This window comes from Nansenia antarctica (assembly GCF_963989245.1).
Source record: "Nansenia antarctica genome assembly, chromosome: 17".
NCBI lineage: Eukaryota > Metazoa > Chordata > Actinopteri > Argentiniformes > Microstomatidae > Nansenia > Nansenia antarctica.
In genome coordinates this window covers 15,976,427-15,998,374 of record NC_137687.1, presented here as the reverse complement: position 1 = coordinate 15,998,374, position 21,948 = coordinate 15,976,427, and the positions used below count along the sequence as shown (strand labels likewise).

Genomic DNA, 21,948 nt, shown 5'->3' with positions numbered 1-21,948 from the left:
TTAGTTTTTTTGTGTTGTTCCAATGCAAACAAAAGAAATAAACATGTGAATACCAAAGTATTTGTAATTGCTATATTTTTCTGGGAGAAGTGGTGCATTATCTGACAGAAGTGCAGGGCTGCCAATCTATATCCATGACTGTACAACCAATCTAGGGGTAAAGGTGGGACAAGAAATGACCATTTTAAAAAACACACAAACTTTATTAGCAATTCTCTGTCAGTTGCTAGGATACAAGGCATGGACATTGGAATTGAGTTCTGAGTACTACAGAACAAAAAAAAACATCAACTTATACTCCAGTACACTACATGAGCCTGTTTATAACTTCTGAGTACAAGGGAAACTAAATACCAAGTGTATTGCAGTTTGTCCTTAGCTACCTGTACTTTGAGTGACATTGAAAAGCAAAGTCTCTACGTGGCTACTGTACTGAAGCAGACCGTGTGATCCTAACTGAACCATATTGTCGTCGGGTCATGACAGTAGTTTAGCATGTTTCTTTGTTATCAATAGAAAGGCTCACAATATGTGTGTGTGTGTGTGTGTGTGTGTGTGTGTGTGTGTGTGTGTGCGTGTGTATGTATGTATAATATATATATATATATATATTCGGGAGAGAGAGATATCTTTTCGGCTCCTGTAATTGCGCTACACAATCATTTCCAGCTGCCTTGCGTATTCAATAACCTGCTGCGCCAGCTCTGTGGAGGGGATGTTCACCTCCTCTGTCCTCTGCTGCTGGGTGCTGAAGGAGTAATACCCATCTGGGCTCTGGGTCCAGCCCCTCTGCAACAACACAACACAAGCACGTCACAGCTCGGATTAGGACTGACTTGTTCTCTGAATAACATAACACAGCCTAGGTCTGATTATTTGTCAAGGACGGTGAATCATCACACATTTCTTACAAATAATAATAATAATAATAATAATAATAACAAACCTTCTTGGCGTACTCCGTCATCTTCTTTGGGGAAGCGAAGAACAGCACGCGGGTGGCTTCGTTAAACTGGATCTGCTCATAGGCCTTCTCTATGCAGCCAGCGATCTCATCACTGAAACACACAGACCCATGTCATAGTCGGCCCTTGATTACCTGTGTGACTGGCTCCTGAGTCAATTAATTAATTAATTAAGCCACTTGGAGGACATATTCAGGTCAATTCATTCTCCCTCTTACCGAATAGTGTCCAGAAGAATATCTATGAAGAAGGTGTAGCTCTCAGCAGGGATGTTTCCTTTGGCAAGAAATACCTTGTTGTAACTTCCCTCCATCAAGTACTAAAGTTCACAGGAGAGTTCAGTTATTAAGGCGTACTTTGCTCAAAGGTTCGTTGGTTATAAGGGCTCCACAAATGTGGATGATTAATTATTATTGTGGAGAGAAGGGAAACGTTTTTTGGAAAGTGCAGACCGGCTAATTGTCAAACCACAGTAGACAAGAAAACAAAAAAGAACATCAAGTAAATATTGAAACTTCCATCTTAAACATTAGTACAATAATGTGAAAGCAGCTAAAGGCACCTGCTCTAGAGAGACGGGGTGCCTGATGTACACGTTGGTCTGGATGTCTCGTGCGCTCAGCCTCTCCAGCTCTGTGTGGAACTCAGACACGCGGTTCTGAGACAGCAGGAAGAGCAGGTTCAGCCCCAGCAGCTGGTGCATGTAGGCCGACTCAGGCAGCTCATCCCTGGTGGAGAGAAGAGGAAGGAGGGTTTAGACACTAGCTACGCCATCACAGAACACCGTGGCTGGGTCCCGCTGTAACCCCGCAGAGGCGGTGGTGCCAGTCAGCCAGCAGAGGTGGAGGAGCGGAGTGAAAGGGCAGGTGTATGAAGGTGGAGGAGAGGAGTGAACGGGCAGGTGTATGGAGGTGGAGGAGAGGAGGGGCAGGTGTATGGAGGTGGAGGAGAGGAGGAGCAGGTGTATGGAGGTGGAGGAGAGGAGTGAACGGGCAGGTGTATGGAGGTGGAGGAGAGGAGTGAACGGGCAGGTGTATGGAGGTGGAGGAGAGGAGGGGCAGGTGTATGGAGGTGGAGGAGAGGAGTGAACGGGCAGGTGTATGGAGGTGGAGGAGAGGAGGGGCAGGTGTATGGAGGTGGAGGAGAGGAGTGAACAGGCAGGTGTATGGAGGTGGAGGAGAGGAGGGGCAGGTGTATGGAGGTGGAGGAGAGGAGTGAACAGGCAGGTGTATGGAGGTGGAGGAGAGGAGGGGCAGGTGTATGGAGGTGGAGGAGAGGAGTGAACAGGCAGGTGTATGGAGGTGGAGGAGAGGAGGGGCAGGTGTATGGAGGTGGAGGAGAGGAGGGGCAGGTGTATGGAGGTGGAGGAGAGGAGGGGCAGGTGTATGGAGGCTGATCATTGCCTGCATGTAGGAAGGGGCAGTTCCCTTTGCTGCTGGGTAGGCCTAATACGAGCTGCTGTCGGGAGCCAGTGAAGGGCGCAGAGGAGAGGGGAGAATTTGGGGAGGTTGAACACAAGACGGCCAGTAGCATTCTGGATGAGCTGCAGAGGTCTTTTGATAAGTAAGTAAGTAAGCTAGATAGCTAGCTATGATTGGAAACAAATTAGTATAGTTATGGAATTTATCATCACTTTGCCTGATGTGATGATGTGACGTGGCTTTGTTTGGCTAGTTAAGGATTAAGCCTAAACCAGGATTAATTTAAACCATGTTGGTGCAACCCCCCAAAAAACTAGTAAAAAGCTGTCTTACTTGTAATCAAAGTAGTAGCACTTCAGCTGGGCCATGTATCTCTCAAACGACGGGATGTCCTTCTTCAGGATGCTCCACAGGGCTCCGATCTCCAGAACATCACCTGAGAAAAAGTTTAGACATTTGTCAGAATAGGTTGTTAAGGTTAAGGACGTGTGCTAATATAGCTCACTAGCTAGTGAGGCTGTCATCACTGACATTGCGTCTCCATTATGTCAACATCTCATAAGCCTATAGCCTACGCCAAGCACTAGGCTTCTGATCTACTAGTAATAATAATAATAATACTAACTTTTATTTGTATGGCACTTTTCCTGCAAACGTTGCAGCTCAAAGTGCTCCAATCATTATATAATCATAATTTAATTATTTAGTCATTTAAAGGCAATATTAAAAAGATGGGTTTTTAGTCTTGACTTGAACATTATGTGCTGAGGTTGCATCCCTAATGTAAACTGGCAGTGCATTCCACAATCTGGGTGCATAAAATGAGAATGCAGCCTCACCAAATCTCTTCTTTTGTACATGTGGTACACAGAGAAAACCAGCGTCGGAAGACCTGAGAGCTCTATTGGGCTGATATGCTAGCAGAAGACCCGAGAGCTCTATTGGGCTGATATGCTAGCAGAAGACCTGAGAGCTCTATTGGGCTGATATGCTAACAGAAGGTCTGAGAGCTCTATTGGGCTGATATGCTAGCAGAAGACCTGAGAGCTCTATTGGGCTGATATGCTAGCAGAAGACCTGGCATCTCTATTGGGCTGATATGCTAACAGAAGACCTGAGAGCTCTATTGGGCTGATATGCTAGCAGAAGACCTGAGAGCTCTATTGGGCTGATATGCTAGCAGAAGACCTGAGAGCTCTATTGGGCTGATATGCTAGCAGAAGGCCTGAGAGCTCTATTGGGCTGATATGCTAGCAGAAGACCTGAGAGCTCTATTGGGCTGATATGCTAGCAGAAGACCTGAGAGCTCTATTGGGCTGATATGCTAGCAGAAGACCTGAGAGCTCTATTGGGCTGATATGCTAGCAGAAGACCCGAGAGCTCTATTGGGCTGATATGCTAGCAGAAGACCTGAGAGCTCTATTGGGCTGATATGCTAACAGAAGGTCTGAGAGCTCTATTGGGCTGATATGCTAGCAGAAGACCTGAGAGCTCTATTGGGCTGATATGCTAGCAGAAGACCTGACATCTCTATTGGGCTGATATGCTAACAGAAGACCTGAGAGCTCTATTGGGCTGATATGCTAGCAGAAGACCTGAGAGCTCTATTGGGCTGATATGCTAGCAGAAGACCTGAGAGCTCTATTGGGCTGATATGCTAGCAGAAGGCCTGAGAGCTCTATTGGGCTGATATGCTAGCAGAAGACCTGAGAGCTCTATTGGGCTGATATGCTAGCAGAAGACCTGAGAGCTCTATTGGGCTGATATGCTAGCAGAAGACCTGAGAGCTCTATTGGGCTGATATGCTAGCAGAAGACCTGAGAGCTCTATTGGGCTGATATGCTGGCAGAAGACCTGAGAGCTCTACTGGGCTGATAGCAGAAGGTCTTTCAGTAGCGGGCACCATTGGCGCACGGACGCTCAGGAAAGATAATTTACAGACGTGTTGAGCATATAACAACAACAACAACAACAACAACAACAACTACAACAATAACATAGACGAAAACAACATTTCATCGAGGGAGTCAGTTGGGTTCACAGGTTCAGCTAAACGGGGATGGTAGGTAGGTAGGGAGGTATAGGTAGGCTTATGGAGCTATTTTAGTGCCAACAGAAATTGAATTATATTTGACAGATTGAATTGAATATGAGCACAAATTGAATTGTATTTCACAGATCTGAATTGTATTTGACAGATTGAATTGAATCTGAGCACAAACTGAATTGTATTCGACAGATTGAATTGTATTCAATTCAGTTTTCATTATTTTCATTCAGTTTTCAAATTCAGTTCTCTAAATACAATTCAGTTTTACTCAAAATACAATTCAGTTTTACTCAAAATACAATTCAGTTTTTCTCAAAATACGAGTTCAGTTTTAGAGGCACTCATCCGGGGACTCTGGGCTAGGTAGAATAATAGAGCACCGATTCTAATCCCTCCCATCCGAATTCATAAGAGCAACGCATCCGGGTACTTTGCTCTCCCGTCATGTCCACGCCCCTTTTTGGGTGATAGAAGTGTAGAAGTTTGACTGGCGGTCAATGGAAATGTCTGGTCTTTGCTACTTTAATCCGATAAAATAAGAAAACCGTAGTGCTTTTTAGATATTAGGAGCCCAAATCCTATGGCCAGTTAGGCAAGCTATTATATAGTGTCGTTGCTGATCAATGATCGGCGTCGTTATATAGAGAAAATTGATGAAATAGGGGTTGATTCATCAGAGCAGTCATATGTTATCTCCCTGTCATCAGGGATGTGTAGTTCTTCATTTGATTTGCCGTGTAAATCCCCAGATGAGAGTGTTACATTCGTTTTCTTAAGATAGGATAATGAATAAATCTGTTCAATGGGCATCGTAGGGTTAGGGTGATTACTGTTAATCAGTATTTAGCCTGTATGGTGTATATGAAGATGTTATAGCTAGCTAGCTACGATTTATCATGAAGATAATGAACAGCAAGCTAGATCCAAAACTAGGGCCGGTGGAGGAGGGCAAGTGTCACATTGGACAGACTACCAAACAGAAAAATAAAGTATCTTAATCAGGGCTCTCAAGTCTCACGCATTGGGCGTGAGACACACGCATTTCAACCCGTTCACACGCTCACACGCCGCGTGTGTCTTACGCCCAATGCGTGAGACTTGAGATCCCTGATCTTAACGACAGCAAAAGTGATGGATGTCAGAAATACATTACCTGGAGATTCAATAAGGTACTTTTATATGACAGGATATGGGTTAGGGTTATATGACACCTGTAGCGAGATCATTTATTGAATAGAACAATCAAACTTGGCGACGTACAAAAATAATCCATAAGCGATCAAAACCAGAAAAATAACAAACAATGCGTAGGCCTAGCCCTAGCCTATAGAATATGCGTATAATGCGGTCAACAAAAATACATTGCTCCCCTCTCTCTCCACTACCGCCATGCAAGATGCGCAGGTGCTTGAATTATCTTGCAATATCAGCCCCCATAACCATATGACTTCTCAATACGGTGATCAAGGCAATAAACAAACAATCAAAGTAAACTCACAATAAACCCATTAGCCTGTTTAAATACCCCCCTACAACACCTCAGGCAGACTGAAAGGACACACATTGCCTATTTCATTACTTTTCTCCATATAACGACATCGGATGGGAGGGATGGGAGTTAGAATCGGTGCTCTATTATTCTACCTAGCCCAGAGTCCCCGGATGAGTGCCTCTAAAACTGAACTCGTATTTTGAGAAAAACTGAATTGTATTTTGAGAACTGAATTGTATTTTGAGTAAAACTGAATTGTATTTAGAGAACTGAATTGTATTTAGAGAAACTGAATTTGAAAACTGAATGAAAATAATGAAAACTGAATTGAATACAATTCAATCTGTCGAATACAATTCAGTTTGTGCTCAGATTCAATTCAATCTGTCAAATACAATTCAGATCTGTGAAATACAATTCAATTTTTGCTCATATTCAATTCAATCTGTCAAATACAATTCAATTTCTGTTGGCACTAAAATAGCTCCATAGTAGGCTACCCGGGGTATCCAAGGACGCGACGCGACGCAAAAGACGCACAAGACGACGACGACGACAGCGGTTGAGGTCGGGACTTTCACTAATATACGACCTGTCCTCCTCTAAAACACAACCTGTATGTACTGGACTTCAAACATAATGGAAATGAAGTTTGATCCAGAGAAGTGCCGATTCTAGCCGAGAGAGAGAGAGAGACAGACGGACGCACAGAGAACAGGTGGCTGATATGTCATTTCGCACAGTCGCCGGTCCTTTGATGACATGACAGCTCTCTGAGACACGACACACAGTGAGTTGACACTTCTGTATTCTCTGTTTTTGTTACACCTACATAGGCTATGTCCATGGTCATGGTTGATATAGAGATCTTAACAATCGACAGTTCCATGCCATGACTTTCGCTCTTTTATTATGTTCATGTATATATGTAAAGCACTTTGTGACCCCTGGTCTGGGATAGGTGCTATACAATAAGTTGACAATTCTGTATTCTCTGTTTTTGTTACACCTATGTCCATGGTCATGGTTGATATAGAGATTTTAACAATCGACAGTTCCATGCCATGACTTTCGCTCTTTTATTATGTTCATGTATATATGTAAAGCACTTTGTGACCCCTGGTCTGGGATAGGTGCTATACAAATACATTTGACTTACTTTTACTTACTTCCTTTCTACATTTATTTCTAATGAAAATGTCTAATGTAAGTTACTTGCAAAGATGAAGGTTTACAGGCAAGCAAGTGTTTTGTGTCTGTCAGGTGAAACCCAATGGAGAAATATGAAAAACTTGCCAAAATCGGAGAGGGGTCCTATGGTGTGGTGTTCAAATGCAGACACAGAGACACTGGGCAGATCGTGGCCATCAAAAAGTTTGTCGAATCTGAGGACGACCCTGTCATCAAGAAGATAGCTCTCCGAGAAATACGGATGCTGAAGGTACAACGATAACATACTAACTCCATACACAATTACACATACACATGAAAAGAGGGCAGTTTAACACACGTTCCTGGCTGTAGCTCAGGTAGTAGCCTACACAGTGAAAAGGCGTCAGCGTACACTAAAACAGTCCTCCTCTCCTGTTCCTCCTGCAGCAGCTGAAACATGTGAACCTGGTCAACCTTCTGGAGGTGTTCAGGAGGAAGAGGAGACTGCACCTGGTGTTTGAGTTCTGTGAGCAAACTGTCCTCAACGAGCTGGACAGACATCCCCGGGGGTAGGTTGAGCTAACCCTTAACCCTGACCCTGACCCTAACTCTTAACCGTAACCCTAACCCTAACCCAAACACCCCACTAACATAACCCGTTACCTCAGATCTCCCTGTGCCATCTAAATACTATCCGGCGGACATACAGGTTGAAGCTTTTCATATGAAAAGACTAACTATTAATTACTGAGTGACCAACACAGAATACTGTAGAGACAGAAACAGGGCTGGTTATTAACTCTGTCAGCCGCTGACAACAAAGTTTGGATTTCGCTTTTTTTATCTTCACTCTTACTGCTCATCACTTTGTGAGTGCAGATCTTATTACACGTGTTACAACTGAGAACGACCAGCTTGATCTCGTCTTTCTTTTTTATGCAGTCATCACGTTTGCATACACTTGTACACCATGTAATCCAATAGTAACATGCTGTGTGCGTTCGTTTGTCTGACTGCTTTTGTCGACAGCGAAGGGGAGGGGGCATTGGGAGAAATTACATAGAGGGAAGCAAGACCGTTGCTAAGATACAAAAGAAAACTGAAAATGGTAACAGAGTACGAGGGAGAAAATAGTCTTGGCTCAAAGAGCGCTCTAACCTTGCCCTAACCTTTATGTTATGTCACTATACTCTCACGTGTCTCTGCGTCCTACACCCTATGGCCAACAGACAAAGGGGGGTTTAGTGTGTGTGTGTGTGTGTGTGTGTGTGTGAGCCTGCGGTTAGCTGGGCTGGGAGCTGCCTGACTACAATCCCCTTTCCCATAAGGCCCTGCAGCAGAAACTCTAGCTGCCCAACAGAGGCACCGGTTGCTATAGGTGACCGGCATACGGTTACCCGGGTGACAAGAAAGCTGCATAAATTGATCTGAAAAGAATACTATTGTGTTGATTGTGTTTTTGCCCCTAATGGATTTGACCGTTTGTCTTTGTGTTCTTTTCAGGGTCCCTGAGGCTCAGATGAAGAGCATAGTGTGGCAAACGCTACAGGCTGTCAACTTCTGCCACAAACACAACGTCAGTTGAAGCCTGCCCGTGTATCTGTGCTAGAATGTTCTGTACTTAGTGCTACTTTAACTCCTAGTTTTAGACTTACAGGATTCTCCACTGTTCTATGTTAGTGACTTTGCCTGTGTTAAGGGTACTTAGTAGTAATGATATGATTTTTGTTGTTGTTGCATGAAGCTGTCTGTCAGTCTTTAAACTTATACTTATATGCTCGCTCTCTCTCTCTCTCTCTCTCTCTCTCTCTCTCTCTGTCTCTCTGTCTCTCTCTCTGTCTCTCTCTGTCTCTCTCTCTCTCTGTCTCTCTCTCTCTCTCTCTCTCTCTCTCTGTCTCTCTCTCTCTCTCTGTGTCTCTCTCTCTCTCTCTCTCTCTCTCTCTCTCTCTCTCTCTCTTCACCCCCCCCCCCACCCTCCCCAACTAGTGTTTCGCTGTATGAGAGTCTGTCTGTGTCATTGAGAGACTTTGTATCAGTGTCACCTAAGCGTGTCTGTGCGTTGCAGTGCATCCACCGTGACGTTAAGCCAGAGAATATCCTGCTCACCAAGACTGGAGTCATCAAGCTCTGTGACTTTGGCTTTGCCAGGATTCTGAGTGAGTATAGATTACCCAGAGTGCAGTGCGGTTTATGTGCATTTAGCTTCAATGTTTCTCTAATGACTAATTCAAGGAGAAGCCCTAGATCGGTTCTGTTTTTTTAGCCCTCCTCACTTTCAGTGCAGTGTGAACGCAGCGCAGAGGAGAGAGCCAGCCAGCCAGTTATTCTGCCAGTGTCTCTGTTTACCCTCCCTGCCTTTGGTTTCAGTGTATTGTTACCATACTGTAACATGTCGTCACTCAGTCAGCGTGAATTGTAATCCCCCTCTGTGTGTTACGGACATGTTATTCAATGTCCCTGTGTTTGTGGGGGTGTTTATTGGGTGTGAGTGAGGATCAGAGAGAGAGAGCAGGGTTCCCACGGGTCCTTGAAATCCTTGAAAGTTTGTGAATTTGAGAAAAAGAAATCAAGGTCTTAAAATAGACATGGGTCATTGAAAGTGCTTGAATTACCCTCTCTCTCTCTCTCTCTCTCTCTCTCTCTCTCTAAAAAATGTAGCTCGTCAACTAGTTCTGTCTCAAACTACTATGAATTTGAGGGAATTGAGTCTTGAAAGTCCTTGAAAGGTGCTTGAATTTGATGTTTCAGAAGGTGTGGGAACCCTGAGAGAGAGAGAGAGAGAGAGAGGATATTTATTATTTTTCCCCTCTGCCTCTCCCTCTGTCTCTCTCAGCTGGTCCAGGCGATGACTATACAGACTATGTGGCGACCCGCTGGTACCGGGCTCCAGAGCTGTTGGTGGGGGACACTCAGTACGGCCCCCCGGTCGACATCTGGGCGCTGGGCTGCGTCTTCGCCGAGCTGCTCCACGGGAACCCTCTATGGCCTGGGAGGTCTGACGTGGACCAGCTCTACCTCATACGCAGGACACTAGGTACAGTCAGAGAGACCAGCTCTAGAACACTAGGTACAGTGAGAGAGACCAGCTCTAGAACACTAGGTACAGTCAGAGAGACCAGCTCTACCTCATCCGTAGGACACTAGGTACAGTCAGAGAGACAGGGAAGAAGTGTGAGCTTTTTTATAGCCATCAGGGTTGGACATTAACGGTTGCCCGATTGCCCGGGGCAGTAAAACATTAGCCGGGTTTGTTTGCGTGGCAGCGACGACGCTGCTGGATCCTGGATCTGTGTGTCGGTGTGCAGGAAGAACAACGGACGGCACAGGCGCCAGACCAGGCTAGATGACCGTGGAGTGAAGATATTATTAAAGCGTACGCGCTGATCGACAGACAGGTGGACAGGCGTGTACTCTTTGATACGTGCCCTGGGCAATCGGGCAATCGTTAATGTCGAACCCTGTCCATAGTTGTGGAGACTGTTTGGCCTGACAGTAGTCGCTTACTGCTGATGACTGTACCTAATGTTTTGTCACATCAGGTGACCTGATCCCTCACCACCAGCAGGTGTTCCGCTCCAACGTGTTCTTCAGCGGAGTCAGCATCCCCGAGCCGGAGACCACGGTAACGACCACATGGAGATACTCTCTCAAACATGTCAGACCTAGCGGGGAAACCGTCAAATTTAGTAGAGAAAGACAAATTTGAGTGTTAAGTTGATTTTGCCGTTGTGTCCTTTTGACATGTAGGAACCCTTGGAGAAGCGCTTCCATGGTGGATCTCCTCACGCACTCACTGTTATGAAGGTCTGTACTGAAGGTGTGATTGTGTGGGCAGGCGGGCGGGCGGACGGGCACATGAAGTCAAGTGTTTCTATACATTTGTGGGATGTACTGTATACATTGTTCCTGTGTTTCTGATCATCGTATCTGTAAGGATGGTCATTTGGCGCCTAGTTATGGCCTGAGCCAGGCTACCATTGAGTATGAAGTATGAATTAGGCTGTTCGAGAGAAGTTTTGAATCCTAAGCAATCTGCCCTGTATTCAACATGAGTTTGTTTAGGTGAAGTTATTGTCGCTGCTTTGAAATGTTGGATTTCCTGTGCTTGCGGCTTTTGACAAGCCATAACTTCTCATTTAAGATGTATGTTTGTGGTCATTAATAACAGTGTGTGTGTGTGTAGTGTTAATAACAGTGTGTGTGTGTGTGTGTGTGTAGTGTTAATAACAGTGTGTGTGTGTGTGTGTGCAGTGTTAATAACAGTGTGTGTGTGTGTGTGTAGTGTTAATAACAGTGTGTGTGTGTGTGTGTGTGTGTAGTGTTAATAACAGTGTGTGTGTGTGTGTGTGCAGTGTTAATAACAGTGTGTGTGTGTGTGTGTGTGTAGTGTTAATAACAGTGTGTGTGTGTGTGTGTGTGTAGTGTTAATAACAGTGTGTGTGGTGTGTGTAGTGTTAATAACAGCGTGTGTGTGTGTGTGTGGTGTTAATAACAGCGTGTGTGTGTAGTGTTAATAACAGTGTGTGTGTGTGTGTAGTGTTAATAACAGTGTGTGTGTGTGTAGTGTTAATAACAGCGTGTGTGTGTGTGTGTGTAGTGTTAATAACAGCGTGTGTGTAGTGTTAATAACAGCGTGTGTGTGTAGTGTTAATAACAGCGTGTGTGTGTAGTGTTAATAACAGTGTGTGTGTGTGTGGTGTTAATAACAGCGTGTGTGTAGTGTTAATAACAGCGTGTGTGTGTGTAGTGTTAATAACAGTGTGTGTGTGTGTGTGTGTAGTGTTAATAACAGCGTGTGTGTGTGTAGTGTTAATAACAGTGTGTGTGTGTGTAGTGTTAATAACAGTGTGTGTGTGTGTGTGTGTGTAGTGTTAATAACAGCGTGTGTGTGTAGTGTTAATAACAGTGTGTGTGTGTGTGTGTGTGTAGTGTTAATAACAGCGTGTGTGTGTGTAGTGTTAATAACAGTGTGTGTGTGTGTGCAGTGTTAATAACAGTGTGTGTGTGTGTAGTGTTAATAACAGTGTGTGTGTGTGTGTGTAGTGTTAATAACAGTGTGTGTGTGTGTGTGTAGTGTTAATAACAGCGTGTGTGTAGTGTTAATAACAGTGTGTGTGTGTGTAGTGTTAATAACAGTGTGTGTGTGTGTAGTGTTAATAACAGTGTGTGTGTGTGTGTAGTGTTAATAACAGTGTGTGTGTGTGTGTGTAGTGTTAATAACAGCGTGTGTGTGTGTGTGTAGTGTTAATAACAGTGTGTGTGTGTGTGTGTGTAGTGTTAATAACAGCGTGTGTGTGTAGTGTTAATAACAGCGTGTGTGTGTGTAGTGTTAATAACAGTGTGTGTGTGTGTGTAGTGTTAATAACAGTGTGTGTGGTGTGTGTAGTGTTAATAACAGCGTGTGTGTGTAGTGTTAATAACAGCGTGTGTGTGTGTGTGTGCAGTGTTAATAACAGTGTGTGTGTGTGTGTGTGTGTGTGTGTGTGTGTGTGTGTGCAGGCGTGTCTGGTGATGGACCCGTCTCTGAGGCTGTCCTGTGTGGAGCTGCTGGAGCTGCCGTACTTCCAGGAGGAGGGGGGGGTGGGCTGGGGGCGCGAGGGGGAACGCCCCGGGAGACGACACGACAAGGGGTCCAGACGCAGGCAAGCAGGGGTACGTGCCTGCACACTGACAGACTCCATCCATACATACCTGGAGTTAACAGTAGAGCAGCCGTGCCTTTTTTACCTACTAATAGAGCCGCCTCTTTAAAATGCTAACCTGCTATTTACACGACCACTAGTTAGACCACGCTTGTAAATTAGCCTGCTTCCTACACAGAAAAACTGCAAAATATAGCATAGCAATCATACTAGCTTATCCTGATGTGATTTTGAAAATGTAAGGATACTGGGTGGTAGAACGCACAATGAAAGTCATGAAAGGAGGGTCCTGAAATTTGAAAAAACATTATGCACAGGTCAAATGAGCCCTCATGGCTGATTAAGTGTTAACCTCTCTCTGTCTTCTGTCTTCTCAGCCACAGTATCTGCCTCAGCTACCAAGCAGCAACATCTCACCTGCGCCTGATGTGAAGAAGCAGGTCAAACACAGATACGACCACCACCTGCCCAACATCTGACAACATCTGACACACCCGGACTCCCAGAGAGAGACACCACCAATGACTATGAGAAACACTCTTTAATATGAATGTGTGCTGTGTGCGTATGTGTGCATCTTCTTAAGAGGAGAATGCATTGTGTGTGTGTGTGTGTGTGTGTGTGTGTGTGCGTGTGTGTGCGTGTGTATGCGTGTGCGTGTGTGTGTGCGTGTGCGTGTGCGTGTGTGTGTGTGTGTATTGCTAAAAGTGATAAAGAGAACATTGCTCATACTGTACAAAGCTGAAGCATACACTCTCTGGACAGTTGGCAGAATTCCTACTCAGCACAATAGATTAGATGAATAGATTACGAAATATTATTATTGGTGTGCCATCATCCCCTAGGGAAATGCAATACATGTATCCGTCTCATGCTTTAGCTACTCTATTTCAGCCAACCAAAGCTAATGCTTTTCTTCTGTACACTAAGCATATAGTATGTTTAATGATCTGATTATCACTGGACTTTTATCCATGAAATTCCAAGGGTTCATGTTGTTCGTTCAATTCAACTCTCAATATGAGAATGTTTATTTTAAAGGGGTTACAGATTTGGTCACAATTTGTATATGTATGTAATAGTTGTATACGTATGTAATGTACAATATAGTGAGGTAATATATTGAGGTAATGAGGCTTAAGCTTTTATTTTTTCCTAAACAATATATGCCTTTTAACACTAGAACACCATGAGGAGCCTGTGAGTAAAACAAATGTTTGTATCTTTGCACTAGATCAAGTTTCAGGACCCTCCTTTTGACCCCCGAGGCGGCTCTTTTAGTCAAAAAGGCACGGCTGTTCTAGTGTTAACAGTGATAAGTAATGCATGGACATACACTGAGGTGATAAGACACTGATACACTGAAAGATACATGTACTGTAACTCCTGACACATGACATGACTGATCCTCGCACTCTTATCAAATGACAGTCCTGTCCTGACTCTCCTGATTACATTACCATACGCAGCCTGCCCAGCCTGCCTTCTGACTGCTCCTGTCCTGCTGTTCTGGCAGTTGCCCACCGGGGGGCGGTGATGAGCTGGTTCCTGTTCATTGATTGATTGATTGAAAACTTTATTAGAAGATTTGCAGAAGTAGGTACATGAAAGTACATATTACATACAAGGTCAACTAACAGGATAAAAACCCAAGAAAGCCACTGGCTTATTTCAATTGGGGTCCTTGATTCTCAATTCATCGTTACATGTAAGACAGACAAAAAACTAGTACTATCTACAAGATAATACAGACAAATAACTAGTACTATCTACAAGATAGACATACATCCAACATGGGAAGAACAATACAACAAAACACAAAGTATGTACAGTGGGTAGTTCGGGCAGGGGGACAGACATATAATATGTACAATGGGTAGTTCGGGCGGGGGGACAAAACAACAAGTATGTACAGTGTGTGGTCATGGTGGGGGGGGGGGTACAAAAACACCAGTAGATTTAGGCGGGGGGGAGGGGGGGGGGCGACATAATAACATTGCGTTTGCTCAGAGTGTAGACCAGGTAGGGGGGTGGGACAAAACAACTAGTATGTGCAGAGGATAACAACAAAACAACAAGAATATATAGAGGGTAGTCCAGGTGGGGGTGTAGTCTTTTAATTTGATTTTTTGATTTAGAGGGTCCAGTTACGGATTGCAGCCTCCTGTAAATGTTTTTTGAGAGTGGTTTTGAAGGTGGGCAGTGTTTTGCACTCCTCATAAAGCTTTCTGACCTCTGGGCTGAGGTTCTGTTAGGCCCCCCGGGGCTGGAGAAGGTGAGGCGCTGCAGCAGGGCCAGAGACCCCCACACACACAGGCTCTCTTTCCTGGGGAAGGTGAGGCGCTGCAGCAGGGCCAGAGGACCCCCACACACAGGCTCTCTTTCCTGGAGAAGGTGAGGCGCTGCAGCAGGGCCAGAGACCCCCCCACACACAGGCTCTCTTTCCTGGGGAAGGAGGGGGAGAAATGTCAGTGCCAGAGAAACCGCAGACATCATCTATAGAATAGGTTGATAAACAGGTTTGTTTGGGAGAACTGAATTACAATTTCTACAATTACGATGTACTAACAATATCAATTAGCACTTTGAGATGTCTTTATGTTAAGCGCATTACAAATAAAACGTATTATTATTAATATACTTATTATTTTATTTGATAATATGAGTGGTTTTCGTAGTATTTCAGTATACCAACTATACTATATATGATCAGAGGAACACACAACAACTTGTGTGATGTTGATTCATGATTATTATGACAATAATGGATTTAATAATTATCCAATGTCTATGGGGGCATTGTGCACTGCAATGACTGCATATCAGAATATGGAGGTTAAAGTTTGTAAAGGGAGCATACTTAGCATAGTATATTGTAAACATCATTCATATTTCTCTCTATAGAAAAGGTGACAATAACAACTGCACATACATACTGTACAGTCCAAGCTTTTGACATGGAAAATGATGTTGAGGTTGCCTTACACAGGCGTATCCTCTACCTGCAGAGAAAGGCTAGGATGCTGCATGGGTTCTTCTTAAAGTTGCCATTCTCGTCCAGAAAGTGCTCAGGGTTAAAAGACCATGGGGTCCCAGTGCCGCTTGTCTCTTAGCAGAGTGCATCATGGGAATGATCATTGTGCCCTGAAAAGGGTTAGGGTTAGGAGGGTATGTAGGTACAGTATGTTGGACACAGTATCGTGTCTAGAAATTCTCAATAGATTATTGAAATTAAATGTACTGAGTGTATAATAACTGCATGCCTAATAGAACATGATAGGGAACCTGTGGAATGGTGTAGCCCCTGAACGAGATGTCTTTTGTAGCCTAGCGAGGGACGTTGAATGGCACAACGTCCATAGAACTCTGTATCTAATGGATCACAGCCTCCGTGTAGGGGAGGGACTTCCTGTCCTCCATCTGTGGAACACGCTCTTGTCCAATCACAGTGTCAATCTCCTGCTGTATCTGCTCTTGAATGAGAGAACAATACAGTACCGTATTTTCCGCACTATAAGGCGCACTTAAAAGTCAAAAAAAAAAACGACAGTGCGCCTTATAGTCCGGTGCGCCCTATATATGAAAACAGTTCTAAAATAGGCCATTCATTGAAGGTGCGCCTTATAATCCGGTGCGCCTTATAGTGCGGAAAATACGGTAATACAGTTGAACTCCAAAGGTGAGGTTAATTATTTTGCCACATCGTTATTGAGAATAGTTACCAGATTAGCCAGCCAGGCATTTAGACGTTCCTTACTCTGTAGGTTTGGGAGTATCTTGATGAGTATCTTGATGGCATATCTGATGGTGCTACTCAGGGCCGGTCCTAGGCATTTAGGTGCCCTAGGCGAGAGTATGATTTGATGCCCCCCCCCCAAAAAAAATGTTTTAGGGGCGCCACCACCACATTAAGCCACCAGTACTGCCTCATCACCACCCACACATTCAACAGTAAAAAATATGGACAACAATGGTTTCAAGACAAAAATAGACAGTAGGCTGAGACATATTTTCATAGAGACATGAAATTCATAGAGACAAAATTATTGAAATGTAAATTATTGAAATGTTTTTTTTTTGGGGGGGGGGGCATTTGGCGCCCCCCAGGCATTTGGCGCCCTAAGGGACCGCCTAGTTCGCCTATGCCAAGGACCGGCCCTGGTGCTACTGGTCGTCTCTGTCCCATCCAAGAACAGATGTAAAACTGGACCCACCAGGTTTTCATAGTGAAACTCAGAAGAGGGGGGATTTGTATCCTGGAAGATATATAGGAAGACAAGTAGTGTGGTTGTCAGTAAATGTTACCACCACAAGACCAACATGTACAGTAGCTCAGTAACACTGCATATTCAGACCTGGTTGAGTCTGGTGAGACAGCAGTGGATGTCGTCTCTGGGGGAGGTTGGGCTGAGAGTCTCCTGGTGCTCCAGGATCTTCTTCATGACAAAGTCTCTCAGCTCGTCTATCTGGGCAAACATGATGTCTATGGGGCACCAATGTGGGTTTTCCCCACAGTTACAAGGCAATGTAATCAATCCATGCTGGCTTACGTACTACTCGATCAACAGCAAGCACACATAATGCTTATCATTCCCAAACTCGTCTTTCACCTTGAGGAGGCTTTTTTTTCCCACTCATATATATATATTTTTCATTTTATTGACAGATACAGTAGAGATTTAGACAGGAAGGATGGGTGAGAGAGAGAGGAGGGATGACATGCAGGATATGTCCCCGGCCGGAATCGTACCGGGGACGCTGCAGTTACATGGTCAACGCTTAACCCGCTACGCCACCTAAGCGCCCCCACCTTGAGGAGGCTTTTGAAGGGAGCATGTTTGTCCAGCTGTAGCAGGTTGCCTATGAGTGGGAGGGCAGTAGGTCCTGGAGGTAAAGGATGGTGTTTCCTGTTCCTCACACTAAACAACCACAGCAGAACTAAGACCAGGTTCCTCACACTAAACAACCACAGCAGAACTAAGACCAGGTTCCTCACACTAAACAACCACAGCAGAACTAAGACCAGGTTCCTCACACTAAACAACCACAGCAGAACTAGGACTAGGCCTGCTGCTAAGACCAGCAGCGTGCAGGAGATCTCCATAACTCCAACTTTTAATCTCCTTTTTAGCCCTCTCTGTCTCTCTACACCACTGTGTTTGTGTCGGCTTCCCCAGTTGAAGAATGTTGATGCTTGCAGATAAGGGCTATGTTTGTAACAGGACTAGGACAGAGGTGAACCATGTGGTTCATGAAATACCTGTTTAGTTTGCCCAGAGAGCACCGTCCCCCTTCTGCCTGTCTGACAGCATAACTAGGCCTAAATCAGATGGCGAAGCTATAATCTCTTATACTGCACTAGGCTGTAGTGCAGCCAGTGTATCTCATGTGAATGTGTGCAGAGATGGTATTCAGTATAACAGCACTCCCTCTCGTGTGATATTGCTTAAATACAATACAATACAATTCATCATCAAAATCTGTCTCGCGTGCCCCTTTTCCATGTCACAATGTCAATACCGGGTTCAGCATAAGGTCAGTGTGTCAGCCTGCATTGTTTTTTCGTTTACCGCGCAAAGACATTTCGAGAGCAATGAACAAGCAAACAAGCAACATCATGGAACCTGATGAACTGACAACAGATCATCCATCACAAGCGAGCAAGAATGCTGAATATTTTGTTCGGATGAAAAGTCAGCATAGCTGTCAAGAACAGGTAAAGATGAAGTGCGCCAAAGTTTCAGAGAAAGCATTGGAGCACTACCTCGTAGCTGAAATTGTACCTCTATAATCTCTAGGCTACCTGCCTCTCTAACCTCTAGGCTACCTGCCTCTCTAACTTCTAGGCTACCTGCCTCTCTAACCTCTAGACTACCTGCCTCTCTAACTTCTAGGCTACCTGCCTCTCTAACCTCTAGGCTACCTGCCTCTCTAACCTCTAGGCTACCTGCCTCTCTAACCTCTAGGCTACCTGCCTCTCTAACCTCTAGGCTACCTGCCTCTCTAACCCCTAGGCTACCTGCCTCTCTAACCCCTAGTCTACCTGCCTCTCTAACCTCTAGGCTACCTGCCTCTATAATCTATAGGCTACCTGCCTCTCTAACCTCTAGGCTACCTGCCTCTCTAACTTCTAGGCTACCTGCCTCTCTAACCTCTAGACTACCTGCCTCTCTAACCCCTAGACTACCTGCCTCTCTAACCTCTAGACTACCTGCCTCTCTAACCTCTAGGCTACCTGCCTCTCTAACCTCTAGGCTACCTGCCTCTATAATCTATAGGCTACCTGCCTCTCTAACCTCTAGGCTACCTGCCTATCTAACCTCTAGACTACCTGCCTCTCTAACCTCTAGGCTACCTGCCTCTCTAACCTCTAGGCTACCTGCCTATCTAACCTCTAGACTACCTGCCTCTCTAACCTCTAGGCTACCTGCCTCTCTAACCCCTAGGCTACCTGCCTCACTAACCCCTTGACTCTGTTCTGCACCTTTAAGAGCAGCAGTGTGGTGGACACACAGCACAGCAGCGTTGTGGAAGGTGTGGCCTTGTGATGTCAGCAGCATCATGGAACCTGATGAACTGACAACAGATCATCCATCACAAGCTAACAAGAATGCTGAATATTGTGTTCGGATGAAAAGTAAGCGTTGTGGAAGGTGTGGCCTTGTGATGTCACTGTCCTTAAGTGACACTAAAGAGGAGAGGTTTATAAGTCAGGCACGGGAGCAAACTCGCTGTTTCTGCAGCAATCTCTATAAAGATAGTTAGTGTCAGCGTACAGCACACCCACTCAGGTGAGTAGATAAGACCTGGATATTTGAAAGTTAACTACAGCATGATCAAAGCTTTAATTGTATTCATCATCTGTGTTGATGTAGAAAACAGGTTTGACTAGGTTTGACTACTACTACAGGTTTGGATAATGTCGCCTTTTTAAATATGAAATAACACTGATGTTTATTTCTTTTTTTACTGAAATATGTATAGAAAAGATTGGGTTTATATTACAATATAAGGTGAACTTGACAAGTAAAGCTGAACGTTTTCAAATTTTTATTATGGTCAGCTTATTTATATATATATATATATATATATATATATATATTTACAAAAACGTTTTCCTTCTATCACTGAGACTGCCAATGGCCCCTGTCCTGAGCTAGATTACTCTTCCTGATATGACTGGTGGATTGATGATTCACTTGCTTAGTCAAATGTATTGATTGTAAGTCGCTTTGGAATAAGGCGTCTGCTAAATGCCAAAAATGTAAAAGAATGTAAAATGAAAGCTGACTAGCTCTGGTGTTATAGTGTCACCTTTGGTCCCTCTAGATATGGCTTCCTCCAGCAGTCTCCTGTCTGAGGAGCAGTTCCTGTGTTCCATCTGTCTGGAAGTGTTCACTGACCCTGTCTCTACTTTTTGCGGACACACCTTCTGCATGGCCTGTATCAGAGGATACTGGGACACCAGTGAATTGTGCAAGTGTCCGTTGTGTAAGGAAACGTTCTATAGAAGACCCGAGCTTCGCGTCAACACAACGTTTAGAGAGGTCGTAGAGAAATTCAAGAGAATGACAGTCAGGGCTAAAGATGAGTCCCCTGCCGAACCTGGACATGTGCCTTGTGACATCAGCCCTGGGACGAAGCTCAAGGCTCTGAAGTCCTGCCTGGAGCATCTGACCTCTTACTCTGAGACTCACCCGGAGCCACATCAGAGGGTCGCAGTCTTAAAGAGACACAAGCTGATCGATCCTGTGGAGAACCTGGAAGACAGGATGTGTAAGAAGCACGACAGACTCCTGGAGCTGTTCTGTAAGAGTGACCAGATGTGTGTGTGTCTGTTTTGCACAGAGACAGACCACAAGACCCATAAAATAGTCCCTCTGGAGGAAGAGTCTGGAGAGAGGAAGGTTCTGCTGGGGAAGATTGAGGCAGAAGTTCAGCAGATGATCCAGGAGCGACTGAAGAAGATTAAGGAAATCAAAATCTCCATGAAGCTCAACAACAAAGATTCAGAGAGAGAGTTAGCAGACAGCATACAGGTCTTTACTGCTCTGGTGCTCTCCATTGAGAGAAGCCAGGCTGAGCTCCTTGACGTGATTGAAGAGAAGCAGAAAGCAGCAGAGAGGCGGGCTGAAGGGCTGATTAAAGAGCTGGAGCAGGAAATCACTGAGCTACAGAGGAGAATCCCTGAGCTGGAGCAGCTCTCACACACTGAGGACCACCTCCACCTCCTCCAGAGCTTCCCATACCTGTCCACCCCTCCACACACCAAGGACTGGTCTGAGGTCAGCGTTCACAGTGATCTCTACGTGGGGACTATGAGGAGAGCTGTGTCTCAGCTGGAGGAGACACTTACAAGTGAAGTGAAGAAGTTGTGTGATGCTGAGCTGAAGATGATTCAGCAGTATGCAGTGGACGTGACTCTGGACCCTGATACAGCACATCCAGATCTCATTCTGTCTGAGGATGGGAAACAAGTTAGAGACGGAGACACAACAAAGAATCTCCCTGATAACGCAAAGAGGTTCAATAAATGTCCTAACGTCCTTGGAAAGGAGGGTTTCTCCTCGGGGAGGTTTTACTATGAAGTGGAGGTGAAGGAGAAGATTGACTGGAGTGTAGGAGTGGCCAGAGAGTCCATCAACAGGAAGGGGAGTGTCCCACTGAACCCTAAGAATGGATACTGGACTGTCTGGTTGAGGAATGGAAATAAATACAAGGCACTCGCTGGCCCTGGTGTCCCCCTGTCCCTGAGAGAGAAGCCCCAGAAGGTGGGGGTGTTTGTGGATTATGAGAAGGGCCAGGTCTCCTTTTATGATGTGGAGGCCAGGTCTCTGATCTACTCTTTCACTGGCTGCACCTTCAGTGAGAAACTCTATCCATACTTCAGCCCCTGTACTAATGATGGTGGTAAAAACTCTGCCCCTCTGATCATCTCTCCTGTCAATCACACTGGCTGACTTTCAACCTTTAACTCTGGCTGAGCAGTAAAATAAGCATTTAGCATTATCTTTAACATACTGTATTTTCATTATTACCTAGTTGTCATTGTAATGTATACGTATTTGGGGGATTTTGAGTGTAATGAATACTGGGTGTGTACAGAAGGAAATTAAGGATGTTCAGACAATTAAATTCACTTGTATTGATCAAATCCATTGATCACATTAATAATCAGTCTAGTACAGGTCCATCACATTGACTCACGACATGCTCCAGAACAACC

The 21,948-nt window shown here is 44.8% G+C and overlaps 3 protein-coding genes across 4 annotated transcripts; 2 read left to right on the top strand and 1 right to left on the bottom strand.

Moving 5' to 3' along the window:
• Positions 1 to 292: 292 nt before the first annotated feature.
• On the bottom strand, positions 293 to 2,930 carry LOC308172431 (26S proteasome non-ATPase regulatory subunit 8-like; the record flags this gene model as incomplete). Its single annotated transcript, XM_080547339.1, has 6 exons — positions 293 to 789; positions 947 to 1,058; positions 1,184 to 1,284; positions 1,528 to 1,693; positions 2,720 to 2,822; positions 2,918 to 2,930. 6 exons carry the CDS (start codon positions 2,928 to 2,930, stop codon positions 652 to 654), a joined length of 633 nt encoding a protein of 210 aa, XP_080403465.1. The 3' UTR covers positions 293 to 651.
• A 4,271-nt stretch (positions 2,931 to 7,201) lies between these two features.
• On the top strand, positions 7,202 to 13,201 carry LOC308172675 (cyclin-dependent kinase-like 1; the record flags this gene model as incomplete). Of its 2 annotated transcripts, none has more annotated exons than XM_080547605.1 (9): positions 7,202 to 7,369; positions 7,528 to 7,649; positions 8,584 to 8,656; positions 9,146 to 9,236; positions 9,914 to 10,114; positions 10,620 to 10,702; positions 10,828 to 10,884; positions 12,580 to 12,732; positions 13,100 to 13,201. In XM_080547605.1, the coding sequence occupies 9 exons, from the start codon at positions 7,202 to 7,204 to the stop codon at positions 13,199 to 13,201; spliced, it is 1,050 nt and encodes a 349-aa protein (XP_080403731.1). The 2 variants fall into 2 exon arrangements, with proteins under 2 accessions (XP_080403731.1, XP_080403730.1); XM_080547604.1 differs by having other exon boundaries at positions 10,828 to 10,899.
• Positions 13,202 to 20,053: 6,852 nt separating this feature from the next.
• On the top strand, positions 20,054 to 21,682 carry LOC308172430 (E3 ubiquitin-protein ligase TRIM21-like; the record flags this gene model as incomplete). The annotated part of the gene is made up of 1 exon (XM_080547338.1): positions 20,054 to 21,682. The coding sequence occupies one exon, from the start codon at positions 20,054 to 20,056 to the stop codon at positions 21,680 to 21,682; it is 1,629 nt and encodes a 542-aa protein (XP_080403464.1).
• Positions 21,683 to 21,948: the final 266 nt, after the last annotated feature.